The sequence below is a fragment of the Dama dama genome, chromosome 25 (assembly GCF_033118175.1).
Source record: "Dama dama isolate Ldn47 chromosome 25, ASM3311817v1, whole genome shotgun sequence".
Classification (NCBI taxonomy): domain Eukaryota; kingdom Metazoa; phylum Chordata; class Mammalia; order Artiodactyla; family Cervidae; genus Dama; species Dama dama.
The window spans coordinates 26,193,994-26,212,862 of record NC_083705.1 but is presented as its reverse complement, the minus strand read 5'-3'; the positions used below and the strand labels follow the sequence as shown (position 1 = coordinate 26,212,862).

Sequence of the window (18,869 nt, the reverse complement as noted above, 5' to 3'; positions counted from 1 at the left end):
GTTTCATTTTTAAATTAAAGCTACTGGACAATTTTTTGCAATTTAAAATTCATTATTAGAGGTGAGGAAAACATTAATAAGCTATTAATTATTGAAAACAAAATTATCAACCATGCATTTAAAAAAGCCATGTTAAAGAGGAAAAAGTTCCAACTATACTATTTAACTGAAGGAAATATCCTTTACCTCTTTATTTTGAACATTTTCATTTTGACATAATTTACACCTTTTTCACACAATACAATGCAAACAAAATTTTTCCAAATGCTAAGACTTTTGTTACCATTTATGACACATGACATAACTGTAACTCTTTAAAAGTTCCTTAAAAGAAAGTTGAAATTTTAATTTTCACCATGAACCTGTCTGATCAAAAAGTAAAGGACATCACCACCACATGAATTAAAACAAAGAATAGAATAAAAAACAAAAGTGGTATCTATATAATCAGCAAATTATCTGATAAGACATGTTAACTACTTCACATTTCTACTTAGCACAAGTGAGAATAAACTGGTTCCAAGGTACTACAGGTTTGGCATTTTTGCTCTTAAGCTTTAAATCATAGTGTTCCTCTACTCAAGTCATCTCTAAGAAAATGGCAGTGTTCATAAGTAGAAAAATGATTATATCCAGTAGGTGGTATTCTACATAATCAAGATGACAAGAAAATTCTTTATAAAATTAGATTTTTAAAAATGCAGACTATCTGGTAATTACCAGTATCTCAAAAGCTAAAGAAAAATACAGAAAATAGAGAAGTACTCATTGAATAATATTATTTTGCTTTGAGGAAACGAGAAATGATTCTATTCCAAGAAATAATAACGATAAGAGATGTAATTAATACACCATGTATCTTTTAAGCCAAACCACGCTTTTCTGCTCAGAACAACTCTTGATTTTTACATTCTTAATCTCCTCTGTCCAGAACAGGACCACATTTTAAGCCATTATTTGAATAGAGTTCATAATCTAAAGTCACTTTTCTTCACAGGATGTTTTCATTTTAGTATTCGTACATAAGCTGCAAAAAGGCAAATGAAAGTCAGTTAAAAGAATCTGTAGCATAATAAATGCCAATTTACAGTAACTGTCAACAGACTTCTATACCGAAGCCAAAAAGCTGCTACAGTACAGGTGAGAACTGACATGATTCTTCCATAGACTCAGACTTCGTTTAGTAATACTGTCATAAGATCCAAAAAGAAACCTTAATGGGTCCTTTCAAAGATGCATAATTTTCCGAACAATTTTCCTCTGGACACACAGCCTGTTCATTCCTTCAATCCTTTTTTAGTCGTTTAGCTTTTGCAATATTTTCTTGACGTTTTTGTTTCTTCTTTTGCTCCTTTTCCCTGGCCTCAATCATCTTGGCCAATTTCCAAGACAGCACAGCACTTGCTAGAAACAATGGAGTCAGAGCCAAAATAACTGTTGTAAGGAAGCCATATGGGTCCTTTGCAGCCCATTCCACAACATACTCAGCCCAAGCCTTTAAATCAAACATCTTTGTGGAGGCTTTAGGAAAGGGGTGGGAAGTGGGGGAAAGACAAGAGAAAAGATTATGTGGTTAATCAAATTTTGTAAAGGTTACACCAAACAGTTAAATCAGAATTCTATTATCACTCAATAGTTTTTTGTTTGGTTTTAAAAAGTACTAATTAGTACTATTTTAATAAGGACTAACAGTTCCAATAAAAAAAAAATAATTCACATAAGACAACCAGGAGGGTGATACTTAAAAGATGTGAAGATACAGAAGAGAAAAAAAAAAGCATGTGGAAGCTGTTATAAGGACTATGCATTCTCACATGCCTCCTACACTTAAGACAAACTTTAGCAGCAGAGTTTTATAAGAATCTTGAGTTTTATGTGCCTATTCCAGGGTACAGCTGAATCCCATATGTCATTTTCTGACACAGCCTTATTAACAAAAGTCGTGGTTCAGTCAGTAAAGAATCTGCCTGCAACGCAGGAGACATGGGTTCGATCCCTGGATCAGGAAGATCCCCTGGAGAAGGAAATGGCAACCTGCTCCAGTATTCATGCCTGGAGAATCCCATGGACAGAGGAGCGTGGCGGGCTACAGTCCAGGAGGTAGCAAAAGTCAGACACAACAACTAAACCTCCACAAAAAAGTACAAGCATCAAATTTGGTGTCTGAAAGTCAAGAGTATGTGAAATGCCCGGAGAAAGGGACATAATGGATGGCTGTTTCCAAAATGAAACAAGAAGGTAAGGGAACCATGATATTATCCACTCATATGCAAAGAGAGAAAAGCAAAAGATGACATGCAATTTTAGACCCTCCTTCAGTTTTGAGGACATAATATAGTAAATGAGAACAAACTTAACAGATGATAAAATTAACCATTTCAGGTCCCATGCCTTTTGTTCCATTGTGAGTGAGTAAAGAAGGGGCATCTGGCAAATCAGGATGTTGTAAATTTGAGTGATATTTTCTATTTTGCCCCCAGAGACTTTTCAACCTTTCATGTTTGTGTCAATCTCCATTCAAAGTGGAGAATTAGAATAGCTGGGATTTAAAAAGTCATGTACCTTATGCTTGAGTAGTGATCTCTAATTTTGTCCTGGGATTATCAGCCAGTCACAATTTCAGATGACCTTTGGTTAGCTGTCTTCTTTTTTAACTCTACCAACACACTTCTGAGAAGGCTTAAATTCTATATACTGGTTGGGTTGAAAAGAATAGACAAAAGAAGAACCGTAAAGCCAAAACCTTGAGGAATAAATTATAATACAATTTTAAATGTTAAAATTGTAAATTCTCTATATGCAACCTATAAATAACATGTAAAGTTGCCTGGCATATTAAATACATTCAGTATCTATTTCTTTCTAATCTTAAGAAATAATTACACAACTAAAATGCCCTGAAGAAGCTCCTAATTACTGGGGATCAAATATTTTACTCAATTACTTATTTCAACAATAAATTTAAAAAGCTCACTCACGTAAAAAGCTAACTGACCTGCTGCAGCATATCCATTCCTCGTTCTTGAACTTTTTATATTTTTACAGGGTTAGGTTTGTTTCATTCTGAGTTAGTAAGGGAGGGCCTTACTAATTTCAAAATCAAACACCGCTTTACTCTTAAAAAGGCTTTTTAGTCTCATTATATAATTTGTGTTCTTTACAGGAAAATCAGACATAAGCAAAACAAAGTATGTCACCCACAATTCCATTACCTAAACAAAACTACAAGATTGGTTTTAATTATATCCAATCACAATTCCTTCATATTTTTACCTAAAGACACAAAGTTCCTTTGCCGTTAAATAAAGTTCCTAGCTTTCCCCCCACACCCAATTCGTACGCCCCCACCCACACAGTGAAGACTAGATTCTACAGATCCCCATCTGTTTTTCCAGCTTCTCCAGCCCAGTAATGAATGAATTAATGCAAGATTCAGAGACCTGCAAAAGAACTTTGCAATAGAGGAAGGCGGAAGTGAAGGACCTAGTTATGGCAGTTCTAGACATTAATACAGAGAAAGGAGTTACCAACCACAGGATACACACCTCCCGTGCACCTCAATTTCGGACCCTAGGGGCAAGCGCCCTCCACACTTTAAGGAATAAATATTATTCTTCTTCCCTCCGAAAAGGATCCACCAGGCATGATCTTCGGATCAGACCCGCACGGCGCCTGAAGGTGAGGGCACCTCACAGCCACCCACACTGTCCTTTCCTGTGTTTTCCCCTCGCTCACCCTTCCTCACCCTACCTGGTGGCCCGCCGCTGGGGCCACGCTTCCCCGACCCTCCGCCTCGGCGAGCGCGGGCCCGGCGGGGCTCGAAGAGCAGGCAGTCCCCGGGAATCAGAGGTCATCCCCGCCACACCCTGGGCCGCCGGCGCCGTGGCCACCTCCGCTGAGCACCGGGGCAAAACCGCGGCACCGACTGCCACCCGCCTCCCCTACATCTCGCCGGGGACGACGGGTTCGGACCCCCACACCCGACTCACCTCCAGGCCGGAAGCAGGAAGGCGGAAGCCGCGACTCTCCCAGCCCGCCCACAGGCCGGCCCTCGCCCGGATCCGGCCTGAGGAAGTCGAGGGGCCAGTTTCCGGCTGCGCCATTGCTGTGTGGGTCCCGGGACCCGGGCTCCGGGAACGCGGGGAGGGTGGGGCGGCGCCTGGGTTTCCGGGGAGAGGCAGGTGAGGCCGCTCGAGGTGAGCGGCGGCGCCCGGCTGGGGTCTGGCCCGAAGCCCGAGTCCCGCGCCTCCTGCCTGAGGCGCGGGTGGGCTCCGGTGTCTGGGAGCCGGTCTGGAAGCGCTGAGGACCCCCTACCTTTGCCCCCGAGGTCATCAGGTCACAGCGGCTCCCCTGCGGGAGTCTGGCCAAGGGTGGAGGGCCCCGGTGGGTGAGTCCCGTGACCCCTGGAAACTCCGACCAAAGAACGGCGGCCGAGAAAGGAGTTGGTCCCCACAAACCGCCCAGAGTCAAGGTGAAGGTCCCCCAGCGACTCCTGAAGGATTCTAGCGAGTTCCTCTGGTTCCCATCCACCCTTTGACCCTCTGCTCTTCTGGTTGGACGATAGTTAAAGCCTCACGTCGAGGAGACCAAGCAGCAGCAGGACCGTGGTGGGTCCACTGAACGTTGTTTCTAAGGGAAAATGCAGCCATGCCGTGTGAAGAAGAGTTTTTGTCGTTTTCAATCTAAGAACCTCTTTTCACAAAGAGTGATCGATATTTGCCCAAAGTAAACTTGAAAAATAATTAAACTGTGTGGGCATAGAGTTCCCATAGAGGTGCTTGTTCTTTCAGTGCACAAATAAAGAGATTCAAAAGTCAACAAGCAGAAAGAGTGAGTTCTCATTGTCTTCTAATCTACAGGAACTGAGAGATTAACTTGGGTTTGGTTGGTGATCAAGTTTTGTGATCTCTTGCACAGAACTGCTCTGTTTGACTACCTCTTCAAATGTTGCAAGACCTCTTCACTGGTGTGTGCCAAATAAAGCAGGTTTTTATTCTTGAAAGACTATAGAATGTTCTCTTTGAGGAACAAGCTGTGACATGTATAACTAGTTTAGGGATAACAACAGTAACCATTATTTACCAGGAAACAGACTTTTGGCAAATAATCTAGTGATCTAAAATACTGTTTGTTGGGCATATGTTAATGTTTGTATGTTGTATTAGTAGCAGTTGTTTCCTTACTCATTCTTGTTTGAAAACTTGGATGATGGTTTCAAAGCTTGTGCTGCTTGGACCTAGCTTGTACCTGTAGTAGCCAGAAAAAGCAGACTCAGTCATTGGATTGTGTGTACAGAAAACTTGACTTGCTGGCAGTAAGACTTTGTGGGTTTTTTTTTTTTTTTTTTTTTAACTTGCCCAAATAGTAATTCCAGGAGAGGGTCAGAATTTATTTTAACGTCCTTCACTCCAGAGACCAGTATGTGTATGTGTTATTTTAATCATGGTTAGACAGTTTTCCTGATGACTGCCTCCCCAGTAATTCGTTCTGCTGTGTCCCTTGTGAAATGCATGGGAGTGGATGGAAAGGCACATAAGAAGGAAGCGTCTGTATCTCTTAGGCTCTAGTGTAAATCAGGCTTTCACTGTCTTAATATTACTGGTCTCCTTTCCAGTTTCGGGAATGGCTACAAGCCCAGGAATAGCGTAGAAGTTGCCACAGCTAAGCTCCCTACTGCTCCCTGAGTTGCCTTAATGAAAGGTGGTGTCAAGATTGGTTCAGATGGTGCAGGCTACTTTCTAGAGTCAGGAGTTTTAGCTTGTGAGTTGAGATTCACAGGCCTTGTCTCTGGTGATTTGATGCTCTGAAAAAGTTTCCTCTTGTGTGTGTGGAAAGCTGTTAGATTATCTCTGGGGTTCTTTCAGCTTGAAAATTCTATTGATTAAACTGGATTTGGCCATTTTTCTTACTTCAGCTTCATAAGCAGCAGCAGAATAAGGAATGTAATGGAAACATCATGGCCAGTTTTCATAAGGGCTTGTTCTTTATTTGAAAGATTCTTTATTGAGTATTCTCTCTCAGATGTCTTTCAGAATTAACTTAAAATAACATGGAAATAAGGTCTGCTTGTATTTTTATTAAGAAATAAAATCTTAACCATTCATGTAGGTTTAACCAAAATAACTAAAGCTTACACTTTAATTAATGAGGGGTTGTCTTTGCATAAGAATAATTATAGCATATCACATCATATCCACAGCAGTTACTCTGTTGCAATTACAGTTTGAAAATGGAGCCTTCTAAATTTCTGAGTTTTTTACTCTTAATAAAGTAAGTCCTCTTCTTTGATTCATTTCAGTTCAGTTCGGTTCAGTCGCTCAGTCGTGTCTGATTCTTTGCGACCCCAGAAATCCCAGCACGCCAGGCCTCCCTGTCCATCACCAACTCCCAGAGTTTACTCAAACTCATGCCCATCGAGTCGGTGATGCCATCCAGCCATCTCATCCTCTGTCATCCCCTTCTCCTCTTGTCCCCAGTCCTTCCCAGCATCAGGGTCTTTTCCAATGAGTCAACTCTTCGCATCAGGTGGCCAAAGTATTGGAGTTTCAGCTTCAGCATCAGCCCTCCCAATGAACACCCAGGACTGATCTCCTTTAGGATGGACTGGTTGGATCTCCTTGCAGTCCAAGGGACTCTCAAGAGTCTTCTCCAACACCACAGATCAAAAGCATCAATTCTTCGGCACTCAGCTTTCTTCACCATCCAACTCTCACATCCATACATGACCACTGGAAAAACCATAGCCTTGAGTAGATGGACCTTTTTTGGCAAAGTAATGTCTCTGCTTTTTAATATGCTGTCTAGGTTGGTCATAACTTTCCTTCCAAGGAGTAAGCGTCTTTTAATTTCATGGCTGCAATCACTTAGTTCTGTTTAAAAGTCTTTCTCTCTTAGGTGGTACATTTTCACCCTGATTCATGTCAAAGTTGTGAATGACTGAAACCTCCATAAGATTCTGTTATAATAATCTAGACTTAACTAAAGATTTTAAGAGCTTTCTTACCTGCTTAACAATTTGTGTTTTTGTTTTTGGTAGAATTGGTTTCTTCCCTAAGTTTAATTTTATGAGTTTTTTCCTACTGTTAAAACACAATGCAGATAGATTTCTTATTAGGCACATTTATGTAAAAATATTAGGCACATGTATGTAACTAGAAAGGTCATAGGTTTTAGTGATATTTGGAAGATTATACTGCAGAATTGTAATGTTTAAAGGCTATTGACTGCTATGTTCCAAGTACTAGGCTAGATGCTTCGCATCTCTTATCACTATTGCTGAGACTAAATTCTGCAGGATTTAATACCTCTTTTAGATATGGGACCAGAGACTTAAAAAATAGAGCAGAATTCTAAACAGATCTGGCCAAAAAAAGCCCTGCTCTTGTTTAATTCCAGAGATTAGACAAAAATGCTGATCTCATAAAATGAAAGTAAGTTTTTTATTCTATTGTTGATTTAACTAATAATCACAAGAAAATCTTGCCATACTTCAAATTGCCCATTGCCCAGGTGGTGGCAGCATGTCTCAGAGAGCTAGTGTGGTGTAGGTTTTCTCCAACCTTGCCAGTTGATTTGCTTCTTCATCCCACATACATCCATGACTTGTCTGTTAACCTCTACTTCTCTCTTGGGCACTTTCACTGCTCTTAGACCAACCCATCAGTGATTCACTCCATCTCCCATCCTCCCTTCCACCTCATCTTCTGAATGGGTCATACTCTGCCAATTTGCTTTCAGCCTATTCCAAGGACAGAGGAGCCTGGCCGGGTGTAGTCTATGGGGTCGCAAAGACACTACTGAGCAACTAACACTTACTTACTTGCTTATTTTTCCTACAAAGAAAGCATCACCAAAGTATTATTTTTTGGAAAAAAGACTTTTTCCCCCCTTCAAATATTGTTAGTTTTCATCCATTTTTGTTAAATGTAATTTGGCAAAAGCACATCATAAACTAAATAATTGGCTGATATTATTATGAAATACTTGTTTAAATTAGAAGACATGTGTCTTAAATGTAATGGGATATACCAGTTAAGAAAGTAATGAAAAGCTTTTAAAAGATAGAATTTGTCTTCAAAATAAGAACAAAAAGATTCAGTAGGGAACAGTGAAAGGTCATATAATTTAGAAGGATGTGTTTGTGTATCTTCTCCCTGCTAGAATGTAAGCTAGATGAGATCAGTTACCACAGTACCTAAAATATTGTTTTGAATAATTGATTCCAAGATACAACATTACCACTTACAAATAAAGCTGTTAGTGTTTGAATGAATCATGAAATAATCTAAATCCTGAGAATCTGTGAAGCTGATGTTAAAGTATCAAACTGTTATTGTATATTTTGAAAGAAATAAGGGATGCCCCAGTAAGAACAGACCCCAGAAAAGATTAGTAAATAAGATGTTTTGGAAAGATAAAAATAATTGTGGTTATCTTGTTAATGAAAGAAGACTAGTTGCTTAAGGATTTCCAAGTGTGTAAAAGGTATGTTCAAGGAACCTAGTGATTCATCATCTTCATTGATAAGATAAAAGGAATTAGTCCTAGACTGTAGGTGCTAAGAATTAAGATAACAACAAGAGATAGACTAGATAGACTAGAGATCTAAATAGAGATCGTTGAAAATGAGGTAAGAGTATATACATTATGCAGGCTAGATGCTCTCTCTAGATATTTCCCAGCTTTAAGATTCCCAATGCAGATTGCAAGAGAAAGATCAGATAGCAGATGCTTATCTCATTGATTATTCCTCGCTGCCTGTGGCCTTATCTGCACATTTAAAAAATTTTCAGTGTGTTTGAGTGATATGTATTGATACTCTGGGTAGTTTATAGAAGTTTTGTCACGTGATTGAACACTGGGTGTTCTACCTTTCTAACGCTGCAACTGTTTACAATTCTATATCTCCAGAATGTATTCTACATGTACATGCAGCAAACTAATTCCCTGTAATTAGAGGGCACACTTTTGGAAGGGTAAAATTTTCATTAAGTTCTTCTGAAGCCTTGAGTTGCAGTCCTATTAAAGTTGTGGGAGACACTAAGCTTTCCTGCTGAATCTAGAAGTTCAGATATTAGGCTTATCCCTAAATGATATAATAATATTAGCCATATCAGGTCACCTTTAATTTCTGTGCTAGGGTCTCCTAGCCATTAAATAGGAGTTGTTGTCCAGTTGAGAAAACTAACCCATGTGTAAGAATCCTTCAGTGTAAAGACAATGTGTATTGCAAAAGCAGCCCCTAGCAGCATCACCTTCACTGAGTAGCAACTTAATTTTATACATTCCACCTTCACCTAAGCAAACTACTCGAAGTAACCATATCAAACATAACCATATTTGCTGTATGATATTGTCAGGTATGTTGACCTCTGTGTCTTATAAAGTCCCATTTAAGATATTTTAGAATGTGATTCTAAAATAAAGTTTTGGAAGCCACTTTTTCATTGGAAGAATATTTCCTCTCTTCAATTTGACAGGAAGCTCAGGAGCCAAATTTGATATTCATGTTTAATATCCATCCTGACTTGCATGCTTGCATTTCTTTTTGAATGTGTTTTTCTTAGAACAGATATTCTGTACCTGTCATTATTGTATATGTTCATGGAGTAAGATACCTGGTGAAATAAGGCACAAGTATAATATGCCTGTAGATCAAGTGTTTGAAACCTAGAATATAACATAGATGTTTGATATGTAACAGTAGTTATTTGGTAGTAAAACTCTTCCACTGCTTCCAATTTTTATGTTTATTTTAAAATCTTGTGCTATAATCATATCATTCAGAACTAGGGGACATATGAAATCATTGTTTAGAATTGCATCCCAAAGTCTAGTTCTGAAAGCTAGCTTGTGCCTTTAATAGCCCTCAGAGTATAATGTGTATATTTGGAATCTAGTTTTAAAAGTGAACAAAAATTTACTGGTGCCAGGCTATAAATATAGTTCCCTAAACTGTCACTTAGAGACATATCCTAGTCCCAAATTCATAAATTACTTTTGCTGAGTTCACGGCTTACGTTTTTAGGCTTTAAGTCAGGAAGTGAAACAGTCTGAAATCCAAAAACTTCTTTCTGATTCATATATGTCCTCTTGAAGTGTAATAAATAGTTGAGGTACATATGATGAGTTTCTAGAGGCTTTGAATTTGGAGTTCTTAATTTTTAGAATTGACCTTGATCAGCTGATTTTCTGTCCTCTGTAATAAGGAGATAATAATACCTGCCTTCATACAGGAAGTTGGACCAATGTCCTCTTGAGATTCTTTTCATCTCTAGGTTTCAATATTCTATTGTAGGCTTTACTGCAATTGTAGACTATATAATTAATGAATATAGATGCACAAGAATCTGATTTAATCTCCTTATTAGGTACATAATTGATTATGTTGTGTGGACCAAAGAGATCATTTAATATTTCTGTGCCTAGTTTCCATGTCCATAATGTGGAAGTAATAATACCTGTTTTTTTGCAATACCAACTAGTTAAGAAACATGTAACCTTTTTTTTTTTTTTAAAGAATGACAGAATACTTTATTTTCAAGTGTAATTTTCAGTTGTGAATTACATTATATTTTTTCTTTTCTTTATTTTTTTTCAATTATTTTTATTAGTTGGAGGCTAATTACTTTGCAACATTGCAGTGGGTTTTGTCATACATTGACATGAATCAGCCATGGAGTTACATGTATTCCCCATCCCGATCCCCCCTCCCACCTCCCCCCCCACCTGATTCCCCTGGGTCCTCCCAGTGCATCTGGCCCAAGCACTTGTCTCATGCATCCCACCTGGGCCGGTGGTCTGTTTCACCATAGATAATATACATGCTGTTCTCTCGAAACATCCCACCCTCGCCTTCTCCCACAGAGTCCAAAAGTCTGTTCTGTACATCTGTGTCTCTTTTTCTGTTTTGCATATAGGGTTATCATTACCATCTTTCTAAATTCCATATATATGTGTTATTATGCTGTAATGATCTTTATCTTTCTGGCTTCACTCTGTATAATGGGCTTCAGTTTCATCCATCTCATTAGAACTGATTCAAATGAATTATTTTTAACGGCTGAGTAATATTCCATGGTGTATATGTACCACAGCTTCCTTATCCATTCGTCTGCTGATGGGCATCTAGGTTGCTTCCATGTCCTGGCTATTATAAATAGTGCTGTGATGAACATTGGGGTACATGTGTCTCTTTCAGATCTGGTTTCCTCAGTGTGTATGCCCAACATGTAACCTTTTTATACAATGTTGAATTCTATAGAATTCATTTGTAAGTTGATTCTTGGGAGCTCACACAGATTCCCAGGGAATAGTGGTTAAGTTCTTCATTTAGCATCTATATAGCTATTTTGACACAGCATAGGTTGAAAAAAGTGCCTCTGCATAAAAATAGTAGCAGGTAATTCTCAATACTAGTAATAAAATAATAAAAATCTTTGTTTCCTTGTACCACAATAAGATTTTATAGAGAGTGATAATGATTTTAAATAGTGGAAATGAATTTGTCTGAGTCCTTTTTTTTCCTCAAGTTTTTAGATCCTAAAAGGTATGAGTGCTTTGTCAGCACTTTCCGATCATCTTAGCATATATGCAGTCTAGAAATCACTGTTTGTTGCAATTGTTTTCAAGTCTGTTAAACCCTTTTATACTACAAGAAACTACAGCTACATATGGGCCTATAAATTATTCATGTATGTATGCAATGCATATGGAATATATTCATACACACTAATCTGTGATGTGCCCCTCTCCCCACTTTACTGTCTGTAGAGTGAAGTACAGTCTCCTTAGAGGAGGGAAATGATTTTTCCAGTCTGATCTAACCTGCTGTGTAAATTTTCAGCAAGATAGAAGAGCATTTATTTCAGACCTCTGCAGCTCCAAAAAACTCCTTCTTGCTGCAGTGGTGGACAATATAGACTGGAACCAAACTATCTGGTTTGAATCCCAGCTCTGCCTCTTGCTGGGCTGAAGAGATGGCTGTGAGGATGCACCCCACAGACTCCCACTACAAGGAGCTTAGTTGTCTAAGGGCGCAGCTGCTGTGCTGAGAAAGCCATCACTACTTTTGTGCTCAGGAATGGCTTCTTTCATAGCTTAGTGACTGAATGTGGCAGAGATACTGAGGCCTGTTTCTGGGAGACAGAAGACTCCTCTGATGGCCAGTGAGGGGTCAAGGACTCCTCCGTTGTCTTGCCAAGGCTTCCGTAAGGTACACTGCCGTCTAGGACACTTCCTCCCCTCTCTTTCACTTGCATCATGGCGTGACAGTTTACCCAGTCTTGCCCAGCTCCTTCCCCATTTTCTCTCACAGATATTTCCTGTAATAGACATCTTACACATTTAATCCCATCTCGGCTTCTGGGATGGATAAAATTGAGATTCAGAGCAGGCTCATTCAATACCTGGCCAGAAGAGGTCACCCTGGTGGGTAGGTGGGGCACTCATCACCACTGGCATAAAGTTGCCGATTAACTGTCAAGGCTTCACTAAGAGAGACTTGAGGAGAGCTATGGTAGGTGTGATTATGTAGGGATTTGAAAAATAGGGGAGGAATGAGACCTACAAAGACAAGAGAGTTGGCTGATGACTGCTAAATTGTATTGGAGCACTGCTGAAGGAAAATGAGACACAGAACTGTTAACAAGCAGTTAACAGCTAAGCATGAGAGCTGTGGCGCCTCTGTGATAGCTCATGGAGAGGCCTTTATCACCTGGAGTTGAAAGACAAGAGTTGGCTGAACTGCAAGCTGAAGAGCCTGCTAATTCTTAGTGTCACAAGACTCTAGAGACATTTGGCATTGAAAGTTTCACCAAGACGGTTCTGTTAATATGAAGGTGGGGAAACCTAGGATCCTAAACACAGATGGGGTCATCTGGATGGATGTCCCTGTGACTATTCCTTCTAGACCATCAGGGCTTGCAGAGGTAGCAGCCTTTCTCTCGCAAACTCACATGCTTGCTGTGCTGGAAGATGCTGCAGAAGCCTCCTACCCACAAGACGGTAGCCCTTCTCCCTAACCCTGCCCTCCTGCTCCTTTCCCGCGTGTCAAGCCAATAATTAACCAATAACAAATCCAGTCACTGGTAAATCCCAGCATAACCCAGCTGGGATGTGCTGGGCCTGCTAAGGGAGGAAAGAGACTATTTTCCTAAAAATTTGCATGGCATTACTGGCAGGAACCAGGACCGGACTCCTGGGATTGGATTTTAAAGGTTTTTGTTTTTTTTTCCAAAGGGGTGAAAATGTGAGTTTAGATATATACAAATTCATTGACTGAGGGGCACTTTCTGGGGTACAGGGGATTTAACACCCCAAGAAGAACTCTGCTATAAACTGAATGCATCTCCCCAAAATTCATCTCTTTAAACCTAATCCCCCGTGTGACCTGGAGGTAAGAGGCCCCAGACAGCTCGCCTGTCCTTTCCACCACGTGAAAACACAGCAAAGAGACAGCTGTTTGTCAACCAGGAAGTGGGCTGTCCCCAGACACCAAATCTGCAAGCACCTCAGTCTTGGACTTCCCAGCCTTCAGAACCGTGAGAAATTAAAGTTTGTTGTTTAAATCACTCAAACTATGGTCTTCTGTTATAGTAGCACAAACTAAGTCAGACCCTGATGTTCAGGGAAAACTTGCTAAGGGGAAGGATTTTAGAAACCGAGAGGAAAAGCCCATTCTCAGCAAAGTGAGAAATGTCTGAATGGCACTGGCAGACGATAAAGGAAGGAATAAAGAGGCTAAGCAAAGTGGGCAAGCCGGAACAGAAGATCCATCAGAGGATTGTGGCTCTGTGAATGTCCCCAGAGGATACACCAATCACCCAAGGTCCTCAGGAAAACAGTGCTGAGAGAAGCAGCAACATCACTAAGTTTATAGGCCCAAGATGGAGGTAAGAGAAGCAGCCACAGAACTGGCTCGTTAACATCCATGGCAGTAACAGAGCCCTGTAGAAATAGAGGCCAGGTGGTGTTGCTTAACTGCCAGAAGCTAGAAGGCCACAATTACCATAATGACTGGCAAGGTCATTGCAGCCAAAGGAGCTTGACTCAAGAGGAGTTGTGGAGACAGCTAATAGAGAATAGCCTCCCTAGGGGGAAAATAGATGGGCTGTCCACAATGGTGCTTATTAACATCCATTACCATTAAAAAAAAAAAAAAAAAGAGCTGGCGGCTGAGGGTAGTCACTGTTATAAAAAAAGTCATGATCCCTTGACTATTTCCCAGGCCTAAGACAATTTTTCAGATCCAGAACTGAACATATGGATGGATTCCTTGGAGGAAGAATCCTACCAAACCCATGGCAAGTACATAAATACATGAGAGTTTCCCTCAAGGGACTCTCTGGCTATCTATCTGAGTGACTGTACCTTAGGGAAAGAATAGTCAGGTGTTTTGAAGAATGTTGATCACAGGATCAGCACTGATGTTTGTGCTCAGAAATCTAAAGCAGCATCACAGCCTTCCTGTTAGAATGGGGGTCTACCAGCTCAAGTAGTTTCCTGGTGGGCCCACTGGATCCATGGACCCACCAAAGAGTCATTTCCTAGTCCCCAGTGCATAATTGAAATTGTTTTTTGTGGCAGTTGGAATAACTGCTGCACTGGGTTCCTGATCTGTGGAGGTGGGAGTTACTGTAGTGTGGATTGCCAAGCGGAACCCTCTGAAACCTCCCGTCGCTCCTGCCAAGACGGTAAATCAGGCGCTGTGTTGTATCTAGGGGAATGAAGATTAGTGTCACCACTAATCTCTTAAAACCTAATGGATACACGGGTGCTAATCCCAATCCTGTGTCTTTGATTTGCCAGTCTGGTTCCTAAATAAACTGGATGGATCCTGAAGAATTACTATAGACTACTGCAGACCTAACCAAGTAATGGCCTTCATCACAGCGGCCGTTCTGTGGTGGAACTCACTGTTAGAACAGATTTAATGAGGACTCAGATACATGGTACATCACTGATTTGGCAATACCTTTTTTTTTTTTCTGGCATTCTAATTGGAAAAGAGGATCAGAAACAATTTACTTTCATGAAGAACAGTGACTTGAGTTTTGCCTTGGGGCTATATTAACTCTCCCATTCTCAGTCATAATATGAAGAAATATGAACCACTTAAATATCCCTCAGAACACTACATTGGTCCATTTTTATTGACAACATCATGCTGATTGGACAGATAAGCAAAAGGTGGCTAGCATGCCAAAGACCATGGTAAGATACAGGCACTCCAGAGCATGGGAGATAAACATGAAGCTCCAGGGACCAGACACTTCAGTAAAGTGTTTAGAGGTCCAGTGGTCAGAGGAGTGCCAGGACATCCCCTCTGAAATGAAAGCCAAATTGCTGCGTCTTGCAGCCTTTACCACAAAGAAGGAAGTAGGTACTTTCTAGGCCTCTTTTGCTTCTGGGATCAACACATTCTACAACTGGGAATAATGCTCTGGCTCACGTGCCAAAGAAGGAGGCCAGCTTTGAATAGGGCTGAAAACAGAAAAGGGCTCTGTGACGGTTCCAGGCTTCAGTGTAAGCAGCCCTGATTAACATTTGCACCATATGATCCAGCAGATCGTGGTGGTATCAGTGACGGGAAAAGATTCAGTGCAGAAGTTATGGCAAGTCTACTGGAAGAATCATGACACAGACCCTTGGGATTCTGAAGCACAGTCATGCCATCTGCAGCAGATAATTGCATGCCCATTGAGAAACAGCTCTTGGCATATCACTGTGCCCCATAGAGACTGATCGTTTGACCATTGGACAGTAAACCTATCCATTCCCACAATCCCTTTTCAACTGAGTGACCGGATTTGCTAACTCCCATCAGTCCATCTATATTTGTTGACAATCTAATAAACAGTGCTTCCCTTCTCCATCACTCATTTATTTATAACAGATGGGTTCATGAATTCTTAGTTAACAGATTAAAATCCACTGCCATCACTGTTTATTTTGATGGTCTCACTGTCCTAGATTTGATCAATGGGAGTGCCAGTCCCGTGTGAGTCAGGAGCCCCAGATGCGTCATGTCTTCCTCATCTTTTGAGCCCTTTCTTACTTTTTGGTGCAACCAGATCCTCCCAGCTCAACTTGTACTTTCCCTGCCCCAGCTCTCGAATCAGACATTTCTTCAAGGATCTCTGCTTTCTTTTCATGGAGAATGGTATCCGAGAACCATGATCTGAGTTGTAGGTTTGCTCATTTCTCCTGTTGTGTTATTGCTTATAGTTCCCCTCAGCAGACAGATATACACACAAATGTCTGTATTTATCTCTATACTAGTTTAAAGCTCCAGTTTATACAGATACCTTCAACTGCAGTCTGTTACTACTTTTTAGTTTTTCCTTTTTTCATATTTGTAACTCCTTCAGAAAGAAGCCTGGCTTCTGTTCTCCTCAGTGTATCCTGTAGCTCAAGGCTAGAATACATGAAAGGTAGTTTTGAAATTGCTAACTCATACTACTGTGAAAAAGAAAAAAAAAAAAAAAAAACTTAGCAGATTTTTAGATAACCTGTTTTCAACCAGCCTTTCAGCTTGGCAACTGGAAAAACCATCTTTTAAGTAAGGTCAATAAATTCAAACTTAAGCCCCAAATAAGCATGTCTAGGCCACAAATACTGAATGGCTCAAGGTATGAGTGGTTAAAGGACTTCAAGAGCCCAGGTCACTAGCTTTAATGCTTATGTCTGCTATAATTCACAGTGGTTGAAACAGAATTGTTTATGTTGGGTAATAGTAGGTGATCATGGCTTTATCATCCATGTCTTAGTATAATCATATGAAGAATTGCCACCTCAGCTAAAGCAAAGAGTGGATTTCCCCTCAATGGTGCTGTTTTATTTTTCTGAAAGCAAACTATATAGATTGTTCGTAAGTTATTTCTGCCCATGTGTAAAGTACTTAAAGCATAATTTCTCAGTTACATCTTTTATAACCTTGCATTATGATCATATTCTTTTAAAAATCACATCAAGTTTATGAGCTACTAATATTTTTGAACAAATATTTAGGAAACAATTCAAGGAAAAGGTGCTGTCAAGGGCAGTACTCAATCTGGAAGGCCAACACTTTCTGCACCAAAAACCCATTGATTTTTGGGAGGTGGCATTTTGAAGTTGGAATATAAATTAAGAGTTTAGGATTTCGTGCAAGTGTGCTGTCAACATCAGGTTCAAGAATGCTAAGTCATTTGTGCCTTAACACAGATTTCTTTTTGCTTTATTTGTATAGTTTTGCTAAATATTGTTAAGCAATTTCAGCTTGCCATCTTAGCATTAATGGTGAGTAGTCCAAACAGAAATAGAAGCGAAATCTTTAGTATTGATAAGATCTATGAGGAAGGCTTAAATTTTGGTTCTTAAGATCAGTATTCAATATTGTGCAATAATTGGCTTTTCTTTCGAAAGTGTGAAGTAAAATTAAAATTTAATATTCTGATCAGAGTAAAGTCAGTACATTAACTTGCCAGTTTTGCTCAGTATTTTACCTTTAGATTTACTGTTGCCTGTCCTTCACTAGGAGAAGGCAATGGCAACCCACTCCACTACTCTCGCCTGGCAAATCCCATGGACAGAGGAGCCTGGTAGGCTGCAGTCCTTGGGGTCACTAAGAGTCGGACATGACTGAGTGACTTCACTTTCACTTTTCACTTTCATGCATTGGAGAAGGAAATGGCAACCCACTCTAGTGTTCTTTCCTGGAGAATCTCAGGGACGGAGGAGCCTGGTAGGCTGCCGTCTATGGGATCACACAGAGTCAAACACGACTGAAGCGACTTAGTAGCAGCAGCAGCAGCCCTTCACTAAAATCAAAATTTATGTTAAATCCTTAAAGAGGCCTATCTTCTGTGAATTTGTATGACTGGGAAGATGTTTGGGAAAAGAAAGAGGAGCACTGTCTTTGAAAAGCACATTGATGTATTTCATAAAGCCATGTGAAGTCTGGAGTCACAAACTGACCTGCCTTGGTATTGCTGTGTGTGTGTGTGTGTGTGTGTGTGCACATGTGCCTAGTCATGTCTGACTCTTTACAGTCCCATGGACTGTAGCCCGCCAGGCTCCTCTATCCATGGAAATTTCCCAGGCAAGAATACTGGAGCTGGTTGCCATATCTTACTCCAGGGGATCTTCCAGACCTAGGGTTTGAACCTGCATCTCCTACAGCTCCTGCATTGGCAGGCGGATTATTTACTACTGTGTCACCTGGGAAGCCCCATTGTCTTGTATAAATGGCCTTAAATTAATGCATCTAGAGTTAGATAATAAAACAAAAAAATATAAATTTATTATTAGAAAGTACGCAGGTCAGTTTACTTTTAGTTCGTCTCTGTCAAAGAGGTTTGGATCAGTTTTACAAGAAAACCAAAGGTGTGCATACTCCTAATGTTAAGACCGTCAAGTTGGGATTCCTTTAAGGTAGGTCAATTTTTAAGCCAGGTGTCATTAAATGTCTGTGGTAGGCAGCTTCTGAGATGGCTCCCAATGATACCCACTTCCTGGCATCCAGGCCCTTGTCATTCTCTGCTGTTGAGTGTGGGGTAGACCTAACACATCTGATTAATAGAGTATAGCAACAGTATGGGATGTCCGTTCCAGCAGGATCGGTGTACAGGAAGATTCTGGCTTCTATCTAGCTCGCCCTCTCCTGGCTCTCCCGCTTACACTCGTTAAAGGCAACAGATTCCCAAGCTCTGAGCTGCCCTGTGGAGAGGCAGGGGAACTGCGGAGCGCTTCTGGTCACCAGACAGTGAGGGACCAAACCCCAACAAAAGCACACTCACAGATGTGGATGGAAGCTCTCTTTCACCGTTTAGGCTTGAGAGGGCAGCAGCCCCGGCTGACACCAGGAACGCAATCTCTTGACTGAGAAA

At 40.6% G+C, this 18,869-nt stretch overlaps 1 protein-coding gene across 3 annotated transcripts; it reads right to left on the bottom strand.

The window, feature by feature from the left end:
• Window positions 1-167: 167 nt before the first annotated feature.
• SMIM15 (small integral membrane protein 15) lies at window positions 168-4,123 on the bottom strand. Of its 3 annotated transcripts, none has more exons than XM_061129738.1 (3): window positions 3,990-4,123; window positions 2,563-2,694; window positions 168-1,521 (listed from the first exon to the last, which is right to left on the bottom strand). In XM_061129738.1, exon 3 carries the CDS (start codon window positions 1,508-1,510, stop codon window positions 1,286-1,288), a length of 225 nt encoding a protein of 74 aa, XP_060985721.1. In that variant the 5' UTR covers window positions 1,511-1,521; window positions 2,563-2,694; window positions 3,990-4,123; the 3' UTR covers window positions 168-1,285. The 3 variants fall into 3 exon arrangements, with proteins under 3 accessions (XP_060985721.1, XP_060985724.1, XP_060985722.1); XM_061129741.1 differs by lacking the exon at window positions 3,990-4,123 and adding an exon at window positions 3,751-3,888; XM_061129739.1 differs by lacking the exon at window positions 3,990-4,123 and adding an exon at window positions 3,546-3,683.
• Between the last annotated feature and the right edge of the window lie 14,746 nt (window positions 4,124-18,869).

Bases quoted from the DNA above. Each gene is read 5' to 3' on its own strand.
- SMIM15 (XM_061129738.1), bottom strand. From the start codon at position 1,510: ATGTTTGATTTAAAGGCTTGGGCTGAGTATGTTGTGGAATGGGCTGCA.